General features: G+C 39.7%; 1 protein-coding gene across 4 annotated transcripts in view; it reads left to right on the forward strand.

Annotated features, from left to right (window-relative positions):
- The window catches only part of XRCC6 (X-ray repair cross complementing 6), a 367,025-nt gene that overhangs the window by 313,960 nt on the left and 38,335 nt on the right, over positions 1 to 14,730 (forward strand). For all 4 annotated transcript variants that reach the window (XM_044066525.1, XM_044066544.1, XM_044066515.1 and 1 more), the window contains one exon: positions 7,412 to 7,512. In XM_044066525.1, coding sequence (XP_043922460.1) covers positions 7,412 to 7,512 — 101 coding nt within the window. The remainder of the gene's footprint in view (positions 1 to 7,411; positions 7,513 to 14,730) is intronic.

Raw genomic sequence — 14,730 nt, forward strand, 5'->3', positions numbered from 1 at the left:
TGCCTAAGAAACAGATGCTCAAAATGGCTGAAGATTTGATCTCTTTAATCAGGGGTTCCCAACCCCCTCCTGACAAAAGGCCTAGACAAGAGGAAGATTATGAATCCTCTGAACAAGTGTCCATTTCCTCAGGTTCCTCGGAGGACCAGGATTACTCCTCCCCTTATGAAGAGTCTGATGCTGAGGATTCCATTCCCTCAGCTTCTCCTCCTGAAGACTACTCCTTTGGTGAAACTTTACACACTATGAGGGAACATTTTCACTGGGAAGGTCAGGACTACTTTGACTCAAAGAAAAGGCTCAGAGAGTTTCTTTTACTCCCCCAGCACAGACCACTTGCTACCCCCCCCCCCCCAGTTTTAGACATTGTGGATGACGTTTACTTAGAATCCAGTTTGAACCCAGACTCTCTGCCTCCTGCTCTGGCCAAACCTGACAGATACTATAGAGTGCCTGATTCCCACAAATTCCTTTATAAATGCCCTGTTGCTGATCCAGAGACTATCTCCCAGGGCCCCAAAGGGGCTAAGGCTTCTATGGCAAAAAATCCTGTACCCTCTGAAAGGGACTCCAGAGCACTAGACAGGTGGGGGAAAAAGGTTTACACTTCAGCCACTCTAGCTATGAGGGCACTAAATTGCCAATTTCACATGCTAAAATATCAGCAATTTCTAATGTCTCAGTTAAAACAAAAAATGAGCACACTCCCTCAACAGTCTGAATTGAAAGAAATGCAGGATCTGTTGCATGCAGCTGAACAGGTGGGCAAACATACTTTACAATGTGGGTTTGATTCTTTGGAGGCTTCCTGCAGAGCAGCTGTCACTCTGTCCGTTATACGTAGGCATGCTTGGTTAAAGGAACAAACTCTGCCTGATCATGTTAAAGCCAAGCTTCTAGATGCTCCCTTACAGCAGGATGTTCTTTTCGGAGTTAAAGCAGAAGAAGTCTTAAAGAAAATGGAGGATAAGGCAAAATCTATGCAGACAGTCAAAGATTTTCTACAGGTACAGCCCCCTCGCTTCAGCAGAAATTGGCCAACAAAAAATTGGTCCTTTCCAGCTACTGACAGGCCACAGAGGGGTAAATACAGATGTCCAAGAGGCAGAGGACAACCACACGCCCAGTACAAACCTAGACAATGGGGCACTGCAACACAGAAGGGAGGAGAAGACCGGTCCCAAACTACCAGAAGGCAAACTCAATGACTTGCACCTCATCTGGCCAAGCAACACTCTCTTGGTAGCCCCCTTGGGAGGAAAACCCGCACTTTTTTCAGACAACTGGCACATTGTCACAAAGGACAAATGGGTCCTAGACATAATTTCACATGGATACAGATTCCATTTTCACACCTTGCCAATGAAAAGAGGAATGCCAAACCTGCCACAAAATCAATGGGCAGAGGCACAAAAGCAAATTACAGCTCTCATGGACATGAGCCATTCAACTGGTACCTACTCGAGAGCAAGGCCAAGGATTTTACTCAAGACTCTTTCTGTGCCCAGAAAGGACAATGCCTGCAGACCAATTCTGGACCTTTCAATTCTAAGTACCTTCTTGCAAGTACCCAAATTCAAGATGCTAACACTACAGCAGCTTCTTCCCATGTTGGGCAAGAAAGCATGGCTAGTAACGTTGGACCTCAAGGAGGCATACCTGTATGTCCCTATCAGACAAAGTTGCAGAAGATACCTCCATTTCATTGCAGGTTCAACTGATTACCAATTCTCTGCACTGCCCTTTGGCTTATCTACTGCGCCCAGGGTCTTCACAAAATGCCTGGCACCAGTAATTGCATACTGCAGACACAGTGGAATTCAAATATACCCATACCTGGACGACTGCCTCATCCAAGCAGAAAGCAAGGACATTCTCTTACAACATCTGGCTTTTGTAAGACATCTTCTAAGTTGCTTGGGGTACACAGTAAACGAAAAGAAATCAAAACTAGTACCCTCACAAAATATGACATTCCTGGGTGCCAGCTTGAATACAACGGCCCAGAAGGCTTATCTGACGCCAGACAAACAACTACAACTGACTCAATATTTCAAAACAATGGCAACAAAGACCCAACTACCTGCAAGAAAAATTCTGCAGGCCTTGGGCTTCATGGCATCTTGCATACTACTAATACTATTTGCAAAGCTGCATATGAGGAAATTACAGTGGTACCTAAAAAGCGTATGGTCTCAACACAGCCACAGCTTGGACACAATGATATCTCTCATTCCCTGCCTACAACAGGAGTTTCTGTGGTGGTCACAGGCATGTCACCTCAACAAGGGTCAGCCTTTCACCTTGCCCCCAGCCAGGCAAACTATGACAACAGATGCATCGGACTACGCCTGGGGGGCACACATGGCAGGACAGTGCGTTCAAGGCATATGGACTGCAGATCAAAGGAATCTGCACATCAATCAAAAAGACATGCTAGCTGTACAGAATGCTCTGACAGCCTTCAAGAATCTATTGCATCCAGGACCACTTACAATAAGGATGGACAACACCACAATAATGTGGTACATAAACAAGGGGGTACACACTCCTACCCTCTATGCAGGCAAGCAATGACCTTGTGGAACACAGCTCTGGCTTACCAAGTTCAGTTACAAGCTCAATTCCTGCCAGGAAAAAAGAACACATTGGCAGACGACCTCAGCAGAAACATCATGGATCCCCACGAGTGGAAACTGGATCCACAAGTATTTGCAATGATAACTCAAAAATGGGGCCTTCCAGACATAGACCTGTTTGCCAGTCCTCAAAACTATCAGCTAACAAAATTTTGTACAAGGACACTTCACCATCAAGCTTGGAAAGTGGACGCACTCTCATTCAGTTGGAAAAACCTGACAATATATGCCTTCCCTCCATTGCTTCTCCTCACAAAGGTGCTTCTGAAAGTCAGAAAGGAGAGACCACAACTGATACTCATAGCCCCAGACTGGGCACGCCAGCACTAGTACCCACTATTGAGGAATATGACCCAGGGCCCACCTTGGATTTTACCCCAAATTGCCCATTTGCTCACACAGCAAAACAATCAGATTCTTCACAGCCAGCTCAAAACCTTACATCTGGCTGCATGGCAAATCACCAAAGCATCCAGCCAGCTCCTCTTTCCCAAGCAGTTATGGATGTTATTCTGGAAGCTAGGAGGCCCAGCACCAGGAAGGCCTATTCGGACAAATGGGAAAGGTTTTGCGCCTGGAACCAAGCTGAAGGCCAAAACACACTTCAGCCTCACTTGCCTCAGATTCTACAGTATTTGAGATGTTGCACAAAGGACTTTCTTTTTCTTCCACTAAATCCATGCATCAGCTATTTCAGCCCGCTACAACACGGATCCACCCTTATTTTCACATCCACTTCTAAGGCAGTTCCTCAGAGGGGCAAAAAACATTAGGCCCCCCAGGAGAGCACCTACACCAACATGGGACCTCAATTTTGTTCTGGTAAAACTTACGCTACCCCCCCTTTGAGCCAGCTTTCTCTGCAGATCTACAGTTTCCATCATGGAAGACTGCCCTGCTGCTAGCAATAACTTCAGCTAGAAGAGTCTCTGAACTGCAGGCACTAATGGCAGTGGAACCCTTCCTCATTTTCCATCAATACAGAGTTTCTCTATGAACTAATCCTTCCTTCATGCCTAAGGTGGTTTCCAGTGTGGCTTTAAATCAAACCATCCACCTACCCACCTTCTTCTCAAATCCACAGAACAAAGGAGAAAGACTCTTGCATTCCTTGGACATTCACAGGCAACTTCATTACTACTTGGATAAAACTAAGGTTTTCAGAAAATCTGACCAGCTCTTTGCATCTTATGCTACAGCTTCACAAGGGAAGGCTATATCAAAACAAACCATTTCCAAATGGATAGGACACCGCATTCGTTTTTGCTATACCCATCATGGAAAACCAGTTCCTGCTACCATTAGGCCCCACTTTACCAGGGCAACATCTACATCTACAGCCTTCCTCAGGGGGGTTCCAACCAAGGAGATTTTGGAAGCTGCAACTTGGAGTTCAGTACACATCTTTACCTAACACTATCACTTACCACTTTACTCTAAGACTAGAGCTGGCTTCGCCACTGCAGTTCTGCAGGGCCTTCTAGCCTCCTCTAACCCCCTCTAACCCTCTATAACTCCTCCACCCATCCTTAGCTTTGGGATTCTACCCAAGTGTGATGACTGCAGCAGGGTAACACGTTGAACATAGTACAGTTGTGTACCTACCATAAATGTAGATGTTCGAGTGTACACCCTGCTGCAGTCCAGGTTACCCTCCCTCCATCCCCTCTGATCTAACTGGCTAAATCTCTACAATACCTTCCTGATGTATTTGCTTATAGCTGGAGGGCTTTTGTGTTTGTGCAAAAAATTACTTAATTTGGTACTAATTACTGACCACCTTTTTGGGGGCACCTGATATCTGGGGCAAGAAAAACTGAAGAAAATGGCATCAGATGCGTTATATATAGCCCTGGCTCACTGACATCAGGGAAGAAGCGACGGCAACTGACGCCGGACAAAGACTTTGGAATTCCGGCCGACTGCGGGACCGCCTGACGACAGGATAACCCAAGTGTGATGACTGCAGCAGGGTGTACACTCGAACATCTACATTTATGGTAGGTACAAAACTGTACTTTATGTATTGTCAAAGGATGAAGAAAGATTACTTAAAGGACTGGGATTTGTACCCAGCTTTTTTGTATAAGAAAATGTATTTGCTTCTGATGTCATTGTGTTTTGCAGAAGACTTCATTTAAAACTGTTCTTTGGGACAGGGGAGAATTCGGATAGATGCACTGATTTTCGTTTTCACAAATCTACATTTATGCCTCCTATGACTCAACATGTAGCAATTTTTCAAGAGGCCATTCTTAAGGATCTTCATTTTAATTTTAGTACACTCCAAAGCTTTAGACATAATCTTTCTAAAGGAGAGCAACAGGCCCTTAGAGGTGTAAATAGTAATACTTGCATTATCATCCTTCCAGCAGGTAAGGGTGGGGCTGTGGTTATTATGGATGCTAGTTATTACTGGAATGAAGGAAAGGGACAATTGTCCAATCCTATGCATTGTATAAGGATGTCGACAGACCCTACCCCAAAATTTAAAGAAGAAATTGATCTTTTTCTGCAACAGGTAGTGGAGGAAGGTATTATCAGTATACAGGTAAAACATCTTATGGTTAAGAATCCTGCCCAACAGTACCTTTACCTGTTGCCCAAAATTCAAAAAAACATAAATCAGCCTCCCGGAAGGCCAATTGTTTCAGGCAGGGGGTCCTTAACTGAACCCATATCAGTTTTCCTAACTCAATATTTGCAACCGTTATTATCTTATATCAGGGCAAAGTTGAAGGATACTACAGAATTCCTGCAAGCTATTTCTGAATCACAATTGGAGCCCAACTGGCTCATGTGCACATTGGATGTCAAATCCCTCTATACCAAACATCCCCCATTGGGTGGGATTCCAAGCTTTAGATTATTGGTTGAATAAAGATAATCTATACCCGCCTGGATTCAACACCCTCCATATTTGTCTTACTGAAGAAGTCTTGACCAAGAACGCCTTCTATTTCAGGAGAGAATGTTATTGGCAGCAAGGAACAGCTATGGGGGCTTCATTTGCCCCCATATATGCGGACCTTTTTATGGGGTTTATAGAAGATCAGATTATATATGATGAAATACATAACATTTTTCTTCCTGAAATAGATATTTGGAGGCGTTTCTTGGACGATTGTTGGATGATTTGGAGAAGGGGGTGTTAAATACCTGATGGAATTTTTAGAATATCTAAATGAGAATCTATGAGGATTGAATTCACGGTCACATATCAAATTAGAGAGATTAACTTTTTGGATGTTAGGATTTTGCACCAATTGGACAACATTTTGAGTAGTTCAGTTTATAGGAAGTATCCAAAGTATAACTTACTTTATGCAACCAGTCTTCATCCTAGGCACACTATCAATAACATACCAAAAATCACAATTCCTAGGAATAAGGAGAATTTGTTCTTCGGACAGTGATTTTCATCTAGCCCAACAAGATCTTGTGGCTATGTTTTTGAATAGGGGATATAGGATATCGGATGTGCATCCAGCCTGTGTTTGGGCTGCCAGTTGTGACTGATTAAATTTGTTGAAATACAAAGAAAAAAGGGCGGGATCCAAGTCCATGAGGTTTGTTACGACATTTGGCAATAATATTCATTTGTTACATTGGAACATACTAAATGCCAATGATGAATTGGGCCCAGTTTTGTCGGATAGTTGCCAGTTTTTATTAGGCGGGGTAAAACACTAACATCTCATTTTTCCTATAATAAAAGGATATCAACAAGCTGTCAAGACAAACAGCTGACCATTATGGGGGATAGACTTCTTGGATGTTATCAGTGTGGCCATTGCAGTTTTTGTAAATACATGTTTAAGACTACAGTCTTTAGCAGTAAAAATACTGGCTGAATGTTTGATATAAAATTTTTTGGTGACTGTAGTCAAATGCATCTCAGAACATCTTAGTGACATACTTCACAAGAGACTTACGAATGCCCACTATAGACATTGCCAGACTCCTACAACAGCCAGTTTTAAATTCATTATTATTGATCAGGTTAGGGGCAACAGGCTATTAAAACAGGGTTGGCATTCCATCTAAAATAAAGAAAGAAAATGGATTATCAAATTGGGAGCGCTATTTTATCCAGGACTCAATGATAAATTATGAATAATAAACTTAATGTAAAATTCTAAGTAAGAAAGGGGAAATATGTGGATATATCTTATTTTGTTACTATATTATATGATGACAATTTTTGTATATTTTGGATGTTTATTTTATTAAGAATGTGTGATAAGGTGTGGAATTCTTGTATATTTTTTGGTTAATTATCTCATTAGGGAAGTGATGTCATAAGGAGGGCTATGGATGTTATAAATGGATTATGGGGAATGATTGTTTTATCACTGAAGAAGGCATGGTGCTGAAACTGGTCTGGAATTAAGATGAAATAAATTTATTTTGAGTCCCTGGTGCTGGCTTTTTTCTTTTGTATATGATTGGATCTGTTTATGCCTTGCACCAGTCGTACTTGCTAGCCGTACCTGTCCTAAGAAATTGTCCAGATCATCCATATTCACTTGCATTCTTGTATTTATGACTGGTATTTTATGTTGAATTTTCTGGAGTTCAGTTTATGGTCTTTAGTATTTACATTACTGGTGCCTACTGCAGGATGTTCACTTTAAATGTTGGATGCTTGAACTACAATTAATTTCTTAAGTTTCCCTCACTAGACTATGTAATATGTTGCACATTTTATGTTGATGGCTGAGTTGTCCCCCACCTGGCATCACCACATATTTTTTTCCCTTTTAAACTAGGAGTGAAAGCTTTGAAAATCCATCTCTTCAGCAGCACTTCAGAAATCTGGAAGCCCTGGCTCTGGATATGATGGAACCAGAGAACGTTCAAGATCTGACCAGTAAGACCAATGACAAAACAATTACCTTTCTGTAGGTGTACAGTAAGTGCAAAATCCAACAGGCAGCATGTTCAGTGTGAGCATGAAACAGTCTTATCCAATTTATCACTTGACGTTTGTAATCGTTGGCTGTTGGTTCAATACGCATATGGAGTTTATAACATTTCTTTTCAAAATATAATGCTTAAATTGTAGTGTATGGGATCCTGCGATGGCTCCTGATATTTATTTATTTACATGTCTGTGGACTGAGACACTAGGGTACATTCTCATCCATAACCTGGTTCCATAAATGTATGGATAAATGAAAATATATTAGAGTGTTTACAGTTAGCTCCAAGAGATTTGTATCACATCTGCTGTAAATGAAAAGCGTTTATAAACCATACATTGACAGAAAAGAGATTCTGTTTTTGAAAATAGTGGATTCACAGTACGTACCTGAGAGAAAATATCACTCTGGATGAGCTATGAGCAGGTGAACCAGTGCAAGAGGTGGTTGTGTTATGGAATTAATTAGGAAAGCGACATACAGATATGGGTGTAAATAACTAGAAGTTTAACATTTTAAAATATATATTTTAGGTTGGTTATGTAAGCAGGGAGGGAATCCTGTACTGTAGATGCAGTGATAAATAAGCTGTTTGTCTGCAAAGTGAGATTTGTGAAATAAAGACTATGACAGAGTAGAAATAGGATGTAGGAATTTTTATGGTGTTACTTTATCTGTAGTAGATTCAAGAGAATATTTTCAGTAGATAAATACTGGGAAAAGGCGTACAGGTGTTTAGAGGGACAGTGTTCTTTTTTGAGTGTAATGCAGTGATGCATATCTCTTAGAAGTATTCAAGTCTTGTTTAAACAATTGTAAAGTTGTTTGGATGCTTTTGGGACAATGAGTTGTCTGTTGTTGGAAGTGACTGTACTAGTGCTGGGATTGGGCCTTTTTTATATGCAAATAAATGGTTTGGTTTAGAAGTACACCACATTTGTATAGTCTTACGAATTTGCAGATCGTGTGGTTTGAATATAGTGAATAGGCTCCAAATCTAGTCATATTCCAAAGTGTTTGTTTTGCTTTTCATCAGAGTAGGGGGAATACTGTGAGATATCACAACATACAGTTTATTGTATATGTTTCTGATGTTCACATTTTCTGCTTTGCCATGTTCTGTGTAGCAAAACCTGTCCTTGGAATATTCTACAAGATACCCTTACTACCTCCATAAAGAGGAGCAATGCTGTGTAGTCAGAATAGAGTTGAAACAAGTCGTGATCCCTTGTAGCACATTCTTGGCAATTTTATCTAAAAATAAAGCAACCTAGGATAACCTGCATTATGTCGAGATGGATATCTGTGGGAACATAAAAATGTGATTTGTTACAGCAGAATGCAAATATGTTTACTAAAACTAATATTTGTAGAGTTTTGGCTTTTTGGAATAAATAGTTACAGATATTCCTTTACAGAATAAAAAACTAACTGACCATTAACTAAGTTTAATTAATTGGTCTGCTTTATAACTTCTTGATGACCAAATAGTGTTTTTTGACATTCTTCACTGGAACCCTCTCTTCAATCCAATCTTCAGTCAGTCAGTCTTCCCCTGGCTTAGTGGCCAGATGTATCCATGGCTAACCAGGAACATGAAGAATCTCATAAAATAGGGAAGCAATACCATCCTGATGGCCATCTGTACCAAATTTTCCTCTCCTTGAGAAAGCAAACTAGACTGTCAACCAACTTTACCACATTCCTCTGTTTATGAAATAAAGAAAATTTCTGCTACTAACAACAGAAAACAATTCTGGAAGGAACTAAAACTGCTAAATGGGAAATCAGCTAACACCTTCCATTCCACCAGCTCTATTAAATTTAATTTTAACAGTAGCCCTACTGAAGAATACAAATCCTTTATCTCGATCATTGAGGACATCGCCAACTCTTTATTACACTAGTATCTCCTAACAAATACCAAATAGCCCTATACCTCAACTGTACTCCCTAGCTAAATATGCAGATACTTTCCAAAGGAAACTAGTAACCTTCTAAAACTTGACACACTTCTTCCTCTAAATTATCTACACTCCACCCTACATTCATTAGTAGAGCAGCAGATACATTTGCCAGACCTCCTGCCTTCATTTACAATCTGTCCCTCACTCCAGGAATTGTCACCCCAGCTTAAAACATTCCATCATCCCTATCTTCAAAGTACCCTCTCCCAAAACCCTCAAGTTTGTCCGACCTATCACTGCTCTTTGCTGAAATGTTTCAGAAAATCCTTTGCAAACAAATACTGAAACATGAATAGGTATGGGCTTCTTTCAAGTAAAAAAAAAATGTTTTTGAAATGCCTTTAGCACTACAAGAGATGGTAACATAAATGATTGACTCCTTACAGTCAGAATATTTGTAGACATAAGGGCATTTGAAACTGTAAACAATAACTTGCTTCTCACCAAGTTAGCAGAATTTACCTTCGGTGAAAATGCTGAATGATTCCAAAGTTATCTTGAAAATAGGGCATTTCAATTCCATACTAACAACCAGCTGTCTTCCCATGGTACATTTAATGCAGGAGTCCTCCCAAGGTTCAGTTTTAGGACCCTGATCTTCCTTAATTTTCATCATATTATGCACAGACGATACTCTTACTTCAAGCCAATAAATGCTGATCTAAGCCTGCAAACTCAGCTTTAGCACTTCTCTAATTGATGTATTGCGGTGGGATAAAGCTAATAAACTTCTGATTAACCATAAAAAACTAGTGTCATGCTCTTCTCATCCCCTGAAGTCCCTTCAACAAAAGAATATTATTTTCTATGTCCGAGTACAAATACTTGGGTCGTTATCCTTTGATTCCTCCTCTAACTTTCTCAACCTACACATATCAACAGTTCTTTTTTTTACTGAAACTCTGCTCGAGAATTTCTCATCTGTTATCTGTAACTGCCCACAAAAACCCTGGTCAAAAATGACCTTCCCCTCCAAGTTGGGATAGTGTTTAGTATTACTGACCTTTCATTAAGCTTACAGCACACAGACTGTATTACAGAATGTAGAAATCTGCAGATCCACCCTACTTGCTGTCACTCACCAGTATATCCCTATACAGAAAGTAAACTATATAGGCACCCACCTGGGAAATATGCTTTTATCTGTGATTTCAGAGAAGCCTGCAGGCATTTAATGAGAGAAGTCTTGGAGATCAGATAGACTGCTGATGAATAACACGAATGCTGCATTTTATTAGATGGCAGTTGAGCTCTGGTTTACATACATTGTTGCAATTCTTCTTTTTTCCCTTTTTATCAACGACCTCCATGTAGCAATCCCACAAGCCACCTGCATTCAATATGCAGATGATTCAACATTAATATGCTCAGCTAGTTCCACATCTGAGCTACAGTCTCTGACTCAAAATGTTTTCAATACTGTTGAAACATGGTTTACAAAACGTTGCCTCCTTCTTAATGCTAAAAAAAACAAGCTCCTTCTCTTTACACCCACTAGCAAGTCCCCCCCTATAGATTTCTCTATCATCTCCAATAATCACACTACCATATATCCCGACTCTACCACCAAATTGTTAGGAATAACTATTGACAATAATCTTACGTTTGATATCCACATAAATAATACCATAAAAACTGTCAACAGAAAAATAGGCTCCTTATATTGAATCAAAAGTTTCCTAACTCCAGTAGCCAGAACCAAAGTTGCACACTCCCATTTAATTTCAACACTGCTATATGCCTGTCCCATATACACTAACCTCAAATAAAATAATCTTGTCAAACTAGCACATGCCTACAACAGCATCGCCAGATTTGCCACTGGCAATCCCTTTAGAACTCACCACTGTTTAAATCTAATGCAGCTAGGCTGGATTGAACTTGAAAACCAACTGAATATCTCCCAACTAACCATTGCCCATAAGATATTTTATCAACCTAATAGCACTCCTGTATTATCCAATCTCATAATCCCCTATAAAAATCTAAACTCCCTACGCTCTTCTAGTAAACTTCTAGCTAACATAACCAAGACTAACAACACAGCTGGTGATTCCCTGTTTTCTAATGCAGTGGGAAAAAACTGGAACCTACTCCACAACGATCTTACATCACTTACTTCCTTGCCTCTCTTTAAACAAAACCTCAAAAAACACCTTAAAACACACTGGTTATGCCCCTGCAGTAACCCTGACTAACCTACTTTTTTCTACCTTATAACCCTACTTTTACTAACTTATAACCCTGACTAACCATCTGGTTTTGCTAACTTTTATTTGCGCCTCTTTCTATATATTGCAAACACTTTGCATACTTTTTGAAGCAGAAATGAACTGATGAACACAATGGAACAGACTGGACTTTGTACTGTTGTTGATCACAAAACAGTCTTATTTTCATTATTTGTTCAGACCCTTTTCTCACTTTTTTGTGTAATTAATTTAGCACATAATATTTGTAACTTTTATATTAATGTACATGTCATCTTTTATCTCCATTTTTTATTTACTACTTCTAGTATCTTTACTTAACTACTTTCATTTACTATGTATCAACCATGATTTGCATCACATGTACTTTTATTTCAAATTTTATAATCAATTTGTCTACTACTGGAGCTTTTCTCCCCGGGCCTCTACTGAAAATGGAAATATATCCAGTTAGACTAGCCCGGTCAACAAATGTAAAATAAAATAAAAATAAAATAAATAAATAATTCATATGACTGGAGCATTTCATATGACTGGAGCATGTTTAGAAATAGATCAGTAGCATTTGCAAGTGCTGCAGAGATGACTCCCTATTAAGTAACTAATCCTATCTCATCACAAATGCCGTTTATGAAGTGCAGAAGTGCAGTGCTATGGTACTGTCCTCCCTGGATGCTATGTTACTGTTTACAGAGATGTGTATTTGCTTCTAGGTGGTTTTGTAACGGTTGATACTGACTTTTCTAATGGCTTAAATAGGCTTGATGGTATGGTTGTGGGCAGGTTTGGTGCTTCTAGACTGTTTAACTTGGAAAACCACAGGCATAATATCCTTATCAAAGGTTAAGGAATATTGCAGTTTGAGGATGGTTTGCGCTGTATATGTTAACTAGGATTTGGCAAGGAAAGTGTCACAAGCAGGGTTGAACCTTGGAAGAGGGTATCTGAGCCTGGATTACCATGAACTTGTATATTTAAGACAGTCATTCAGTTTGTTGTAGACTATTTCATTTGACCCCATAACTTACAATACAGAGTACTACTAAATATTCCAATGATCTTAGGTTGATGATTGTTTCCGTCATGACCAAACCTTTGTATTTTTTTCCTTGAAAGATCCTTCTTTTCCTCATTCAAGCACAGTTTTCGGGTCATGATACCTTGAAATGACAGAGCACTAGTTGTATTTTAAAAGAGCAGGGTAAAAGCATGATATTCTTTGAAGTCTTGATTTTACTTTTGAGATGCCAGCCATTCTGGTGATCCTCATTCAGACAAAGCCCCCCTAGCATTGCATTCTCCTGGTAGCATGGTAAGTACAACTTCTGAATTTCAACTCTGGTGCTTTGATCCTTCTCTTTGTCCCTGCACTACATTAACCTGTGTCTGCTGTTTCTGTAAGTGGTATACAGGGCACTATTTTTCCGTTCCTGGTGATGAGGTGCACACTGAATGTTTCTACATTTTAGGCACTTGTGATGGCTTTCAGGATTAACCAAGTGGTGTAGTGAGCAGAGAGTTGACAGATGTGGCACAATTGTCATTTCACTGTTGCATATAAGGAAACTGATCTTCACAAAGTTGATGCATTTGTCTCTTGGTTTTCCACAGATGTTTCAATAACATGCCTCCTCTGGCAACATCTGCTTGTGTTCTGACACGCACCATTTATGATAAAATGTAAAAACCCTTCTTGTATTCACATACCGTTTACTGACTGCTTTACTGCTGTTTTTTTTCTTCCAGTTGCATATAAAAGCACTTCCCTTCCCATAATGTTCTGTTCCTCCCATCCAAGTGATGTAGAAAAAGACTGATTGTTCCTCAACTTATCGCTTAAAAATATAACTATATAAATATATGGTTTCCTTAACACAGCATGCCCATCCTGTATGGATCCACTACCTGAAACATGCACGTGTTCTTAATCTCAAGAGGTTTGGTAAACTCCAAACTGCTTCATGTTTTAATTTTTTTAGAGTTAAACTGAGCAGAGTACTTGAAGTTTTACAGTTTCTGTCTTCATCCATGCACATGCTAGAAATTCAGGTCTTCTTGGCATTGACCATTCCATCTTTTTTTATTATCATACATTCATCTGGTTGAAATTTTATAAAATCACTGATTACGATCTGATTTCCGTATTGTATCATTTATGTTTGGATTACAGTGTTGATGACTCAGAGGCATTGGTTAGGTTTTGTAATTCTGCAGTGACCTCCCTTCTGGGTTATTAGTACCTAGTTATATGCATTCTGCCTCTGCTCCTTTCATTAAAGGTGGTAAGTTTGTATATAATACATGTACAGATTGCATTTTGTCATTCACTTTGCATATAATGACCTGCATCTATTATGCTTTTACTCCCAGACAGAGACTGCAGTAGGTCCAGTGGGGGGTCATTGCTTTACCCTGATTAACAAATTCAAAATAAACTGATCTTCATAAGGTGCCATGCTGGACTGCATAAGGAGAAAATGTGGACTTCTTGGATGACAGACTTCAGACTTCAAATGGATGCTCATTTCTGGACATACCATTTAGAAGTCTCGTGTAAGACGGTGGTATCCTTGCCCACTGAGATTTCTGCTGTATCATATTGTCCAGCTAAGCTTTTCTGGGGTTGTCAGCAGTTTGCAACCCAGTTTGTCAGTGGATGTAGATCTTTTTTATTCCTCTTTATGAGGAGGCTGCACAATTTCTTTTGCAGATAAGGTTAACAATATTATGTGTTCTCTTCCCTCTTGCACATGTGAAGAATATGCTTGTCTCAAACTTTCTATCTAAAAGTAAGGATTCTTTGAAAGTGGTATACAGGAACGATGTACTCTTGCATAACATGTCATGGCATCCTCAGTTCTTGTCAGACTGCCTTTGATCTCAATGTAGTAATTCTACATGAATGGCCTCCTAGTAGAGATAGACCAGTGGTTATATGCAGTCCTGTTCCTCCTGGATCTCTCAGCTACATTTAACTCTGTAGAACTTG

Source organism: Protopterus annectens, chromosome 1.part0, assembly GCF_019279795.1.
Source record: "Protopterus annectens isolate FY-2018-M chromosome 1.part0, PAN1.0, whole genome shotgun sequence".
Classification (NCBI taxonomy): domain Eukaryota; kingdom Metazoa; phylum Chordata; order Ceratodontiformes; family Protopteridae; genus Protopterus; species Protopterus annectens.